Genomic DNA, 12718 nt, shown 5'->3' on the forward strand with positions numbered 1-12718 from the left:
AATGAGACTTTTTTTTTTTTTTTTTTTTTTTTTTTACCTTACTTGTTAAAGGGTCTTTTTGCAGTATAAGGGCCAAACTTTTTTTTTCTTCCAGTTATTATTGCCAACAAATAAAATAAAATGTGGCAGTAGCTGTGTGGAAACCGTGTTGTCCCGCAGCAGAGCTCTTATTTTGGAGTTCATGCCTGCATTAGGAGATTGCACTGGGTCGGGGCTCCGGGCGGTCAGCACGGCTAAATAAAAATGCGTAAAATCTGCAGAGGAAATGTTGCCTTGTGGGCAGTCACATGGTGGTTGTTTGTAGGTGTTTCCCTCTAGCTGTCAGCACTTTTGGATAGGCTGGTTTCTTGTTGCTGCTCTGTCAATCCACAAGTGAAAGGGGAAGAGAGGTCAGTCTTGCTAGCGTTAGCCAGCTAAAACAGCAGTTAAATAACAACTAACGCAGCCGGGAACTTGAGAAACTCATCGCAGTTTTCTGGCTGATTTGAGTCCAAGTGCTGGCGAAAAGGAAAAAAAGGAGGCATGAATTCCGCGGCCTCTCCGGTGAGCTAACATTATCTACAACTATCTTGGCGAAAACAACTATCTGGGATTTAGCTGTCCTAGCTTGCTGCTGTGAAGTTAGCTTTAGCCGTGCTAGCGCTCTCTCATTCAACTGTCAGGCTAACTTAGCTGTTATGCTAACATTGTTTGTTGACACTCCGCACTGTCCCAGACGTGGAAAAGCAAAGAAGTTAGCTGTTTTTTTCTCGCTGTGGTTGAGTTGAAGTAAGCTGTGATGTCTTTTCTGGCCGTTGGCTCGGCCCATGTTAGCGTTACAACTTTATGTGGTGCTACTTGGAGGAATAAAAACCAGGTGGATTTAAATCGAAACCAGTGCAGTCAGCCTCAGCTAGTCAAACTAACACTGCAGGACAACGCAAAGATAGCTTGGTAATATTATTGCTGGACTCTGCTGTCCACACTAACACTAAATCAGTATTATCAGGAAGTTGCATGCAGTGTGGTTAAAGGGCATTTCACCTATTAACTATTAAGAGTTAAAACTACATAGTTCAAGCGACACTTTAATCTATAATCTGTGATCTATTAATCTAGCCATCTTTATTTGCAGTGGTCAAAGCCTTAGAAGACATGAAAAGTGTAAAAAAAAAAAAAGAAAAAAAGTGTCATACAAGTGATGATCAGCAAATCAGTAAATAAATAATGAAATACATGCAATGCAAATGATGGAGAATGCTAAGATTTTTCGACCTTATTTTACTGTTTTTCCCTTTCACACACACACGCACACACACACACACACACACACACACTTCTTGTCTCTCATTGCACACTTGCCCGTCCCACCTACTTCTCTCTCTCTCTCTCTCTCTCTCTCTCTCTCTCTCTCTCTATATATATATATATATATGTTTGCTCTGTTGACTTTCTTCATCAGCAGTGTGTTTTATAAAGTTGGCCAAAATAGCATAACTTGTGTCTTAGCCTATCCCATTATCCCAATCCCAAATAGCTTGTCCCTTCATCTGACTGAGGTTTGTGCAAATGAGAATCTATGACCCCGATCATGGCTCTGGCTCTGAAATATCAGAAGCCTCACTGTGCTGTGTATTGATAAATCCATGATGCTGTCTGTGGTGCTGAAATAGCAGATGGATTTCATTTCAGTTTCATTTTGCATCTGTAATATTCTCTTAAGTATGTACTCCTAATGCTCAATTGTGTACTATTGCCTATATACTCCATAGAGTAGTGTCACCTTCATGATCAAAGTTGTAGCAATATGTAGTTGTGGAAGAGCAGGAGGATCATAGAGACACATTGCTGCCTGTAGTATTCCTATAATATTTCTTTAATATTTCTATGATCATTCGGTAGCCTCTGTGCTACTGAAAATACACTCCAAACCACCTCTTATTCAAAATATTTGAGACATGACTACAGATACAATTTCTACTATAGATGTTTGGTCTAACCTGGGAGTGGAGCAGGTCATGTGACTGAGGAACTAAACCTGCACTGACCACGCTGTGCTCAGCTGCTGCAGTTACATCATTTGAGATAAAGTTTATACTGTCAAAACTTAGGTGTGTTTTGACAAATAAGCACTATTAAAATGTTTAATGTCCACATCCATTAAAACAATAGGCCAATATGAAATATTAATTTAGCCTGATAGCAATTCTGTACACACTTTATTCATTCTTTATTTATAGATTCCACTCCCTTTGCTGTTTATTTCAGCGGTGCAAATATTTATACAGTAATGTTCATGTTTTTTCTGAGATTCAGATTTAGAAGGTTTTTTTTCTGATTTTCCACAATGTTCATTGTGTGTCCTTCAGGGAATTTAAATGGGAAGAAGATTTCCAAGGGGTCTTGTGGGTCATGTAACTTAAAATGTCCCTTGTAGTGTATTGTGAGAAACATGAGAACCCCCTGCCTCAGGGATAAACTCAGTCAGCTGTATAAAATTAAAGGTGCATTTTCTCATTACTGTAATACACAGTTATAAAAAGACAACTGTAGTACAGAGAGAAAGAGGATAACTGGATAAAATGGAATTGTAGGATTAGAAATGTCACAGTAGGCATCCTCCAACAACATCCTAAGGGAGATGCACATGTGTGCATGTATGTGTGTTGGGTGGTGGTGTGGGAGCAGGGAGGTGCTCCCATTGGACCCCTTTTAAAAATAACTGATAACCTACTGGGCGCACTTGATTACTTTATTAATTAACCAAAACAGGAAACACTCATTTTCAAGTTGAGGTTGGCGATAACTTTGGTAGTTTTATAAAGTGATCAAGTGCACCCCTTCAGCCTCTGTGCATGCAGAACCAATGCGCCACTAGCGACAACCTCTGTGTGTCCAAAAAACCCTTAAATTGGACAAAATTATGTAATATCAGACGGACTTTTCTTATAGATTAGTCATTGAAAATGAGAATCTTGTGCATCTTCCTTTTGTGTCAAACAGCAGAAATGTTGTAGCATGAGTGTGTTTGAGTTAATCTGCTTTACTTCACATTGAGCGTCTTGCAATGTGACAGTATAGCACATAAGTGCATTGCATTGTCGATGCTGGAACAATATATTGTGCAGCCGCCTAGAGTGACTATTTAAATAAGACACACAATCAGAAATGTTCCCTGTTAGTTGTACTACACTTACTAAGTGTCAAACAAAACTACCTCATCTGATGTGAGAGGCACTTAAGTCTGCCCTTGCTTAACTACCTTATGTGTCTAAACCAACTAGAATTGACTTTCTCAGTGACGTGTGTTTGTGTTGCAGACTATTGGGGAGTTATTCCTCACCCTCGCTGAGATGGGATTCTCTGAGGAGCAGATCCAGGCTGCTGTACAGGCCGGGCATTTTTCTGTGGCAGAGGCAGCTGAGTGGTGAGTTGTCCCAGAGGTTATTCCCAAGTCATGTGTTTGGAAATGTATGGGCAGTATTGTTAAGCCAAATTTGTGATAGATAATCCCCTTTATTTTTTAATAGATAATTCCCCATCTGTAAATTACTTCTTTGTCCTCCTCATCTGTTGATAGGCTCTTACAAGGACAATATCCACGCTACAAATTGGTGAAGCAGACATCACAGCCAGCCGAAACAGCCTTTTCTGCATTCAACCCTCCCAAAGAGACAGAGAGCCCAAGTACCTCCAAGTCACATACAGTTCCCTCTGACAATCAAGGTATGACACATTACAGATTGAAGATATTTTTATAGTTTTGGCTGTGAAACGGAACAATTTGTTTTAATTTAGCCTTGTTATGGCGGTGTTTGCTTTTATTATGTCCACAAGCAAGGGAATTGTGTTCAGAGGGTGTTGTGTAAATTTGTCCTTGCTAATCTTCTCCCCCCTAAAGAATGCTTATTTGTAATGATGTAATTGTAATCCTTGGTGTTGTTTCTGTATGGCCTAAATTAATTGAACAGGACATTTTAGGATGTGAAATGACATATCTAAATCCTCTCAGTGTTATTGTTGCAGTGTCCCATTAGATTTTTTTTTTCTTATCTATTTTTAAACAGCCTCCCCCTCTTTGGTCCTGAGATCACCGCAGTCTTCCACCTCGTCCACAGACCCACTCCCAGTCGAGTCCCGGATCAAACAAGACAAGAGTGACTTTGAAGAGCAGCAGAGACAACGTGTGGCTCAGGAGGCGAAAGCAGAGAGAAGACAAAAGAAACAGGTCAGCAGCACTGAAGAGAAAGGCTTATAATCTGGACAAGTACAGCAGTCAGCACTAACTCAGACGGGCAGATCATTTGGTTAAGGTTTATCACACCTAGTAGGAAATCTTTAAGTAATCAGTCTGTAATTGTTAAAATCTAGTGTTCAAATAGTCAGTGCACAAGCTGACATACTGCTGTATATCTGCTGCCAGGAGCGAGAGTTGGTCTTAAAGCGGATTGCTGAGGATCGGAAGAGCTTGCAGGAGAAGACTCAGACTAGTGCCATCTCTGACACCTCCCCCTCCAGTGAGCAAGGCCAAAAACTTGGGGGAAAGATTCAGACTAATGTGGATAACAACTGTATCCTCATGGTGAGGCTACGGAAATCTTGATTTCTAATTATATTTGTGCAAATTTGATACAGTAAATTGTGAGGCACAGGCTTATAGTTGTTGTTTATATCTTTTTTTGTGTGTGTGTGTGTGTGTGTGTGTGTGTGTGTGTGTGTGTGTGTGTGTGTGTGTGTGTGTGTGTGTGTGTGTGATGCTGCAGATCCGCCTGCCATCTGGCGAGTCCATGCGTGAGCGCTTCCCAGCTGATGCCCCCCTGCGCAGCGTGGTGGAGCACATCTCTGGGCGTCACCCCTCCCTACCCACCTTCTCTCTCCTCCAGGGTTTCCCTCGGAAGCGCTTTGGGGAGGCAGAGCTAGCTTGTTCGCTGCGCTCTCTCGGCCTGACACCCAACGCTGCACTGTGCATCCAGACCACTCCTCCAGAGACACCGCAGGACCCACCCAGCCCAGCAGATCAGCTCTCCGCGGGACAGAACGACCAGCCTCCCTTAGCTGTGCCTCCTCAGTTGGTCGTACCTCCTAGGCCACAATTCCCCGTCCACCAGGTGGCAGGACGGGAGGATCCTGCTCTGCCCCCACCTCTGCCCCATCAACTATGGGAAGAGGCAGTGGGTTACGCAGGGATCCCTGGTGTTGGTCCTCCACTGTCTGGGCCTTCTCACTTCTGGGGTAAGTGTCGATTTTACCATATCCCCATTCACAATACAGCTCAATATCACTCCTCACTTCAGTGTTTAATTTGGTCAAGTTCACACTCAGTAGGATTTGTAACGAGTGACAATTGGTAGTATTGGAACAGGCAGTGACAAGCACAGTTGACTCTAGTTACTCTGCAGATTGGCCTGGTTGTATGAGAATGGATGAGAAGGAGGCTTGACAAAAGGTAGTGGATTTATAGTGATATAATTGAAAATACAGGAGTGAGTAGTCACATTACTCATTCATTCAAAAAAAAAATTCTCAATTTACTAAATGTGTGTGTGGACACAGAACATGAGTAACTCCAGTTAATAACTTTTGTTGTCAAGCCCTAAACTGCTAACATAAACAGGGCCAATGTGAAGGTTTTCTTAAACATATTTTAAAGCCAAAGTTTTGCTGTACTACTTCAGAAATGTTCTTACTCCTTCCAAAAAATATTAGTAGTGTACTATTTTTAGGTTGATTTGTAGACCCATTAAGTAAGTTCATTGCAGATTCTGAGCTTGACTGTAGTGTCTGTACAGTCAACTGAATGCACTCCTGGTGGTGTTCAACAGGGCGAGGCCAGAAGTTGGTTCCCGGCAATGCTGGGGAAGCTGCCAGCTCAGACGATGAGCAAGAGGCAGAGGCAGAGGCAGAGGCAGAGGGAGAGCCACCTCTCATGCTTAACGGTACTGCCCCCTGTGCCTGCGATTGGTGCTGACCCTTTCTCTCTCTCTTGGCCTCATTTTTGCTTTCATTCCCCTCTTTTCTCCCTCCCCCGCCTGGTGCCTCCCCTTCCTGGCTCCGTGTGGCTCCAGTTTTTCATCCCTGCAGAACTTTTTGTTCTCTCTTGTCAGAAACAGATGACCCTGCTTGTCTCTCCCTCTCTTTCAACTTTGAGAGTAACTTATCAAAGCTTGGTAATGTGCTTGCACTGATTCATTAAAATCTGTTAGTAGGTCAGCACAGTAAATATCTTTCATACTTTAGCATAGTAGTTGCCATTAAACAAAAAGTAGTTCCTTTCCATGGCTACCATCAGAACAGTAGGCTAACTGTCCCAGTAATATGTGTCATATGTCCAGCTCACCGTGAGAAAGCTGCTTCACGCTTGGATTAGGAAATAGGTGAATGCCCCTGTGTGTCCCACATACATGGGGTCAGAGCTACAGATCCTACCAATGAGAACTGTTTTCCCAAAACTCTCAAAGCCAGCTAGCCAGTCACATTCAGTTTTTCAAAGCATGTGGTTTTCATATAGTAATCTGAATGTGTCCCAGGTCAGTGTAAGTTCATATTCACTTGTAGGTAGTTAGAGGAGAAACAAAGATCCAGAGCAAAAGATGTTGATAAGAGGTAAACAACAGATTGTTTTGTTATTAAAAAAAAAACTATGTATGTATGTGACTTGAAATGTTTGAACAAGAGCTGTTGTAGATGACTGTTGACTTTTGGTGATACAGTGTATTGTTATAACGTACAGTTGGTATATGTAATTGTAACAGGGATGCCGAGGCTGCCTTTCTTCCCAGAGAACAGGGGTCGTGGAGGATTTGAGCCCAGGCACCAATGGCCAGAGCAAGGGAATCGACTCAGGTGGGTATTTACCAATGGCCAGGGCGGTACTCTACTCACTCTAATGTGACGAGAATACCATGCAACATAGTTTGAATAATGTTTTTGTGGGACTGATTGCACAGGATTGATTTTGAAGATGGCACTATGTTCACTGTCATCAGTAACTTACTAAATTTATATTGTAGTAGAAAGCAGTTGTGATGGCTCATTCTTAAGACTGAGAAAAATAGTTGCCCCAGTGTTCTGCCTCATGCTTTTATTTAGTCCAGTTTGGGAGTTTTGTGGTTCAGTTGTATGCAAAAAAACCTCCTGGTAGATTGCTGGCAGGCACAGCTCATAGTGGGGAAGGGAGAATAGTACAGTATATTTTTAGAAATAATTGTGCTTCAGTACCAATGCTTATCAAATAATTCAACCATGAGATGGATTTGTTGAAAAAAACAAAACACAAATGCGAGTCTGTGTGTCGTAGGGAGGCACCAGGTGATGACCCGGCAGAGATGGAGGATGCCGGAGGTCGGGTGGTGCCTGGAGCCGCAGGGCAGGCTGCGGTGGAGCGTCTTCAAAGAGCAGCACACCAGGAAGATTCCCCAGTCACCCAGGGCCACCCGTCACCCCCTAAGAGACCCTTCAGAGCACCCAGCGTTCCTTCTTTACGTGACATGGCCACCCGTGCAACTGTCCACCTCATGACAGGTGAGACAACACATGGAAAATTCAGTATGCCAAATGATTATTAGATTAGATTAGATTAGATTCAACTTTATTGTCATTGCACATGTCACAAGTACAGAGCAACAAAATGCAGTTAGCATCCAACCAGTGCTTAGCAGTGTATTAAATACAAATGTACAGTATATACACATTATATGATAAACATATATATATATATATATATATATATATATATATATATATATATATACACACACACACATACATAGTGCATTATTGGCTTTAGTATGCAGGCACTGTTACATCAAGTAGATTTGTTTAGGGCAAAAAGTGCAGGCTTAAGCTGATTTTCATAAAATGTTTTTCTCGATATCCTTCATTTACCCCTCGGTCATTTCTCTGTCGTCTCTCAGCTCCTAGTATGCAGTACAGCAGCAGTCTGTCATGTCTGACCCCGGAGCTAGCAGAGCTCCTGCTCAACCACATGTCCCGTGAGAGACTCCTACGTCCACGCACCCTGGAGCTCTTCTTTGGCTGCCCCTTGCAGAAGTTTGTTCTCAACTGCTACCCTTACTCCACCAATGAGCTTCTGCGGCAGTTACGGGCGTTCACTGCCCTGAAGCATCTGAGTCTGGTCAACTCGCCGCTCATCACCGGTACAGCATTTACACCACTGATACCACAGTTATTGACATTAAGTAGCTTAAATAGCAAAAGATGTAGCAGTGGTTGTTGGTAGTATTCTTTCTAGATAAATTTGTTGTAAATATCAGTTTTGTTGAGTAATGTCTGTGTTGATTGTATTATAAGTTTATCTCCAATACTTATGTTTTCCAGACTCTGGCTTATCAATTCTGTCTAGCCTGGTCAAACTGCAGTACCTCAGCCTGGCCTCCTGTAGCAAGCTGACTGACTCCTGCCTGCAGCATATCACAGGTCTGCCTTTCTACACACTGAAACAGTCTTGCGAACAAGGCTCAGACAGTCATTAGGGGGATAATACATAAAACAGATTATGCAACCCCACGCCACCCTTGCTTTCTGAAAGTTGCGTGCAAGAAAACCGGGCCTTAATGTAAGCTGCTCTCTGAAATTGTGTCAAGTCATGTTTTCAATACTCTTAATGTTCAGATGAGTGAGGTTTGCCTTTATGAACAGTTTGTTGACCTCCTTTTTGCCATGTAGCGACATGTTCTTATTTGTTCCTCGTTCTGTGTTTTCAAGGTTTAAAAAGCCTGTGTTTCCTGTCTCTGGACCAGACCAAAGTGACTGATGCAGGGATGGTGCTGTATCTGCAGTCGGCTCCTTCCTGCCTCACTCAGCTCAGCCTGAACCAGACGGCAGTGACCGAGGCCACCCTGGCAGTACTGCCCACTTGCGCGCCACAGCTAAGACTCCTTAGCATCAAGCACACCAAGGTACTTCAGCCTCTCCAGCACATCTGTTATGAAAAGTGCAGACTTGTATAAAAACACACCAAACAGTCGTCAGTATCATCGCTGTTATTTTTTACCTCAGTGTTTTTTAGTTTTGCTGTTTTAGTATTTTTCTCATGATATTTCTTTGTCTTGGCGGTTGCTCCTCCCTCAGGTCAGTGATGTGTCAGCTTTGGCAGAGCTGGCCAGCCTGCAGACTCTCAACCTGGATGGGACAGGTGTGACAGAGGGCTCCTTGGAGCACCTCGCTTCCCACCCCACCCTGTCTTCCCTCAGTGTGGCAGGCATCCCTGTCGTAGACGGAAACCACGCCCTAGAAATCATCTCAGGTGTGAAACGGGGAGAGCGTATATGTGCATATGTAAATCAGACAGCGTAAAAAGAAAAGACTAGTCAATCCAGTCAATGTCCAGTGAAACATTTAGTGAAGTCCCTGCCTGTCCCGTAGGTTTAAGGCTGACCCAGCTCACCCTTCCTGGACGCCACTCTGTGACAGACAGCGGGCTGTTGTTCCTCTCCAGACTGTCTCTGCTGTCAGAACTGGACCTAACAGACTACACACAAGTCACAGACCAGGGAGTCAGCCAGCTCTCCACCATGACCAGGTCACCCCTTACTTTACAATTACACTACACAGGGAATTATATTAGGTACCATATTATTTAATGCACTGTCATAAAGTTTATTACACATCTTTGTTGAATGCTCATTGAAATGGATACTGAGGTTTGTTATTTCTGAGTGTTTCACACAAGACTGCTGTGTCATTTCACATCTACTTGCAGTTCTTGAGAATTTGGTTCAGGCCATTCGCAGAACATAATGTACAAAAAAGACATCAGTTCTGAACACTAAAATTCAAAAATATACATTTTAAAATTACAAATTAAGTGCTAAGCACATTAGCCAACCACCTGGGTAACCAAGGTTACAAACATGGAGGACTTTTTTTTCCTGTTTTACCTCAAAATTTTGACTGCTGGTCAGAGGCTGAATACGTGTCTTACCTTATTTGTTTACACAGATGTGGTTGCAGTCCTGCTGAACCACTTTTCTGAGGACACTAGAGTATTTCTTTAGTTCCTAATATAAATATTGTAATTTGTGTGAAAAGGTCATTGACTTTGGTAAGCAGTTGGGCGAGACACAGGAAAGTCTTCAGGGATATAGTCATTGCAAAATAAGCCCCCTCAGCAAGATGAAGTCTTGATTCACCCTGTGACTCACGCTAGCTTCACCCTGTCAAGGCTTATTTTGCAGTAATGGCTGGCTCGTTAAGTACCCCTTGCATATTAGGAGAAGGCACTCAGTGTTGTTCTCTCAGTTTGATTGCAACATATAAATATGCTGACAGGAGTATTGTTGTTTGTGCAGATTGAAGAAGCTGTCACTCAGTAATACTCAGGTGACAGATGCCGGGCTTCCACCTCTGTGCAGCCTGCAGGAGCTGCAGGAGCTGTGTTTGGACCGCACCGCCGTCACCAGCCGAGGAGTGGCTGGCCTCATCACCTGTCTGCCGCACCTCCAGGTGACATCATCAGTGACCTCTGTACAAGCCATCCAAGCACAAATTCGATTACAGACATTATGAGAAACTTAGTGGCATCATAGATTGGCATCATTAATTTAATATAATACTGCTACTATTACTAATTTATTGATCCCTGTAAGGAAATTCTATTGTTTCTGCTGACCTCACTTCAGTGAGGACAGAGGTCAGGGACAGTTACAGAAATTGAGCTTAGAATCAAGGACACTTCTGCAGAGAGTATGCTTGGCAACGGGATTAGATTGGATTAGAGGAATTAGGATAATTTAGTGTTTTATACCATCTGTAAAGCCAGTAATGAAGTTTGATATTCTTTGGCTATCATTTAGTAAGTAATCATCAGGCCACCCTGCTGACTGTACAGTCCTTAATTTTCATTCTTTGTTCTCCAACTTATGCCTGTGTGTTTTTTTTTTTTTTTTAGAACGGGAATAACCCAATTTTCCCCAGGGATCAATAATGTTCATCTTATCTCATTATTATAAGCCACAAGGCCAGTCTCCCAGAAAACTCGTGCTTGTTTTGGATGAAAGGTTACAATTAGGCCCGATACAGTAGCAGAGCCTGACGTGACCTCATTTTCTTAGCATGCAATTGTGTTTATGTTTATTGTTTTGTTTTTCTGTGCTTCCTAGGTGCTGGGGTTGGCCAGCACCCAGGTTGGAGACACAGTAGTGAGGAGAGGTTTGACCCACTGCAGTCAGCTGCTTAAGCTTAACCTCAGCCGCACCCGCATCACAGACCATGGTGAGCTCATATTTTAAACTCATTGGCCTTTCTTCATTCAGGTCAACCACAGGAGACTGAAATGTAATCCCTGTTTGTTTTTTGTGTCCTTGTGTTCCCCTAAATTGATCATATGCAAGAAGGATGAAATTAAAGGTAAACCTGAATGTGTTTTTCATCTTTTTTCCCTCAGGTCTGAAGTTTCTGAAACACATGCATCTGGCTCAGGTAAACCTGGATGGCACCGGTGTGACTCTGTCCGGCATTGCTGGCCTCATCTCTTTCACCAACATCAGCAGCATCCGGGCCAGCCACACTCGCGCCATCCCTCCTGATGAAGTCTCAGATGACGACTGGGAAGCCCAATGAACAGCAGATTTCTCCAGTCGCTCCACACATGCCTGAACACAGCTCTAACTGCTGCTGTCCTCTTAACCCCAAAAATGTCTGCTGACCTCTGCATAGCTTGGAAACAGCATGGCTGAAACACAGCTCCTGTTTGCACTGTTCAATAGCAGCTAGTGGCACTAATCAAATTTCAATCACATCACTGCTGTATTGAAATCTTGAAAGGGAGCATCGTATTGATAAATGAGACCCTCTAATGTTTACATATAGATTCATTCAGTACTCTGCAGCTCTTTGTCTCTGGTATACTCCAGATGACAAGCTTGCCAAGCTCTGCAGCTTGAGGTCCTTAGCATCAATGGAACCACCCGGGAACATAACAGTCCTCCACCATGCTTTCCAGGCCCTCGTTCACCCACAGTATTTTGAAAATGAACTGGAGATGCATCGCATGTCTTTGCAGATTGACACAACTAACAGTCTGTGTCTTGTAAATCAAAATTAAAATTCAGTCCAGTTAACAGTTATGCATCAGTTGACTTTAGCAAGAGAGGTTTTTTGTAAGTGTGAAGGTGGGTCATATCATTCAGGATGTTTCAATTTTACTTACGTTGCCTCTTATTGGAGCTTTTATTGAGTCTTAAGCTATACTCATTACATGTCATATTTACTCTGTGACCTGACAACTATGATTTCTGGAGCCTCATCTATTTGGAAATGACTGTTTTCAGTTTAAAGAAAAAAAATGTTCAGTCTTTTTTTCTTTTTGACTGAAGTCTGAAAAAGTGTTGGCTTCAGCAAATGTTAGACAAATCTTAAATTACCATGTTCCTTTGTTTTTGGTTATGCCATGAAAAGCAGATATTTTGGGGTAAGCCTGGTGATTTTCCTTGTCATCGTCCGGTCCATCAATTACAAGACTGGGCAAACAGTGTAATGCACTAGTGCGTGTAAAATTATATTGGATCTATGCAGCCTTGGGGCTCACAAGCCAGAATCCAAAGCACTTCTATAATGGTAAAAAGTTTTTGTTTACAGAGTTGTAAAATACAGTTTATTTTCCCAAAATGCTGTTGATTTTGGAAAAGGCTGTATTCTGTGCATTTAAAATGGAAGATGAAGAAATGATTAAAATCTTCTGAATCAGAATGTTTGTATTTATTGAAGGACCCATAAACAT

General features: G+C 42.6%; 1 protein-coding gene across 1 annotated transcript; it reads left to right on the plus strand.

The window, feature by feature from the left end:
- Window positions 1-194: 194 nt before the first annotated feature.
- Window positions 195-12687, plus strand: LOC115378651 (uncharacterized). Its single transcript, XM_030079040.1, has 17 exons — window positions 195-543; window positions 3300-3406; window positions 3560-3705; window positions 4047-4207; window positions 4403-4561; window positions 4743-5211; window positions 5802-5915; window positions 6732-6822; window positions 7277-7500; window positions 7893-8135; window positions 8317-8415; window positions 8704-8897; window positions 9070-9244; window positions 9364-9520; window positions 10290-10443; window positions 11100-11211; window positions 11384-12687. The coding sequence occupies exons 1-17, from the start codon at window positions 523-525 to the stop codon at window positions 11557-11559; spliced, it is 2802 nt and encodes a 933-aa protein (XP_029934900.1). The 5' UTR covers window positions 195-522; the 3' UTR covers window positions 11560-12687.
- The last annotated feature ends 31 nt before the right edge of the window (window positions 12688-12718 follow it).

Source organism: Myripristis murdjan, chromosome 20, assembly GCF_902150065.1.
Source record: "Myripristis murdjan chromosome 20, fMyrMur1.1, whole genome shotgun sequence".
NCBI classification, from domain to species: Eukaryota; Metazoa; Chordata; class Actinopteri; order Holocentriformes; family Holocentridae; genus Myripristis; species Myripristis murdjan.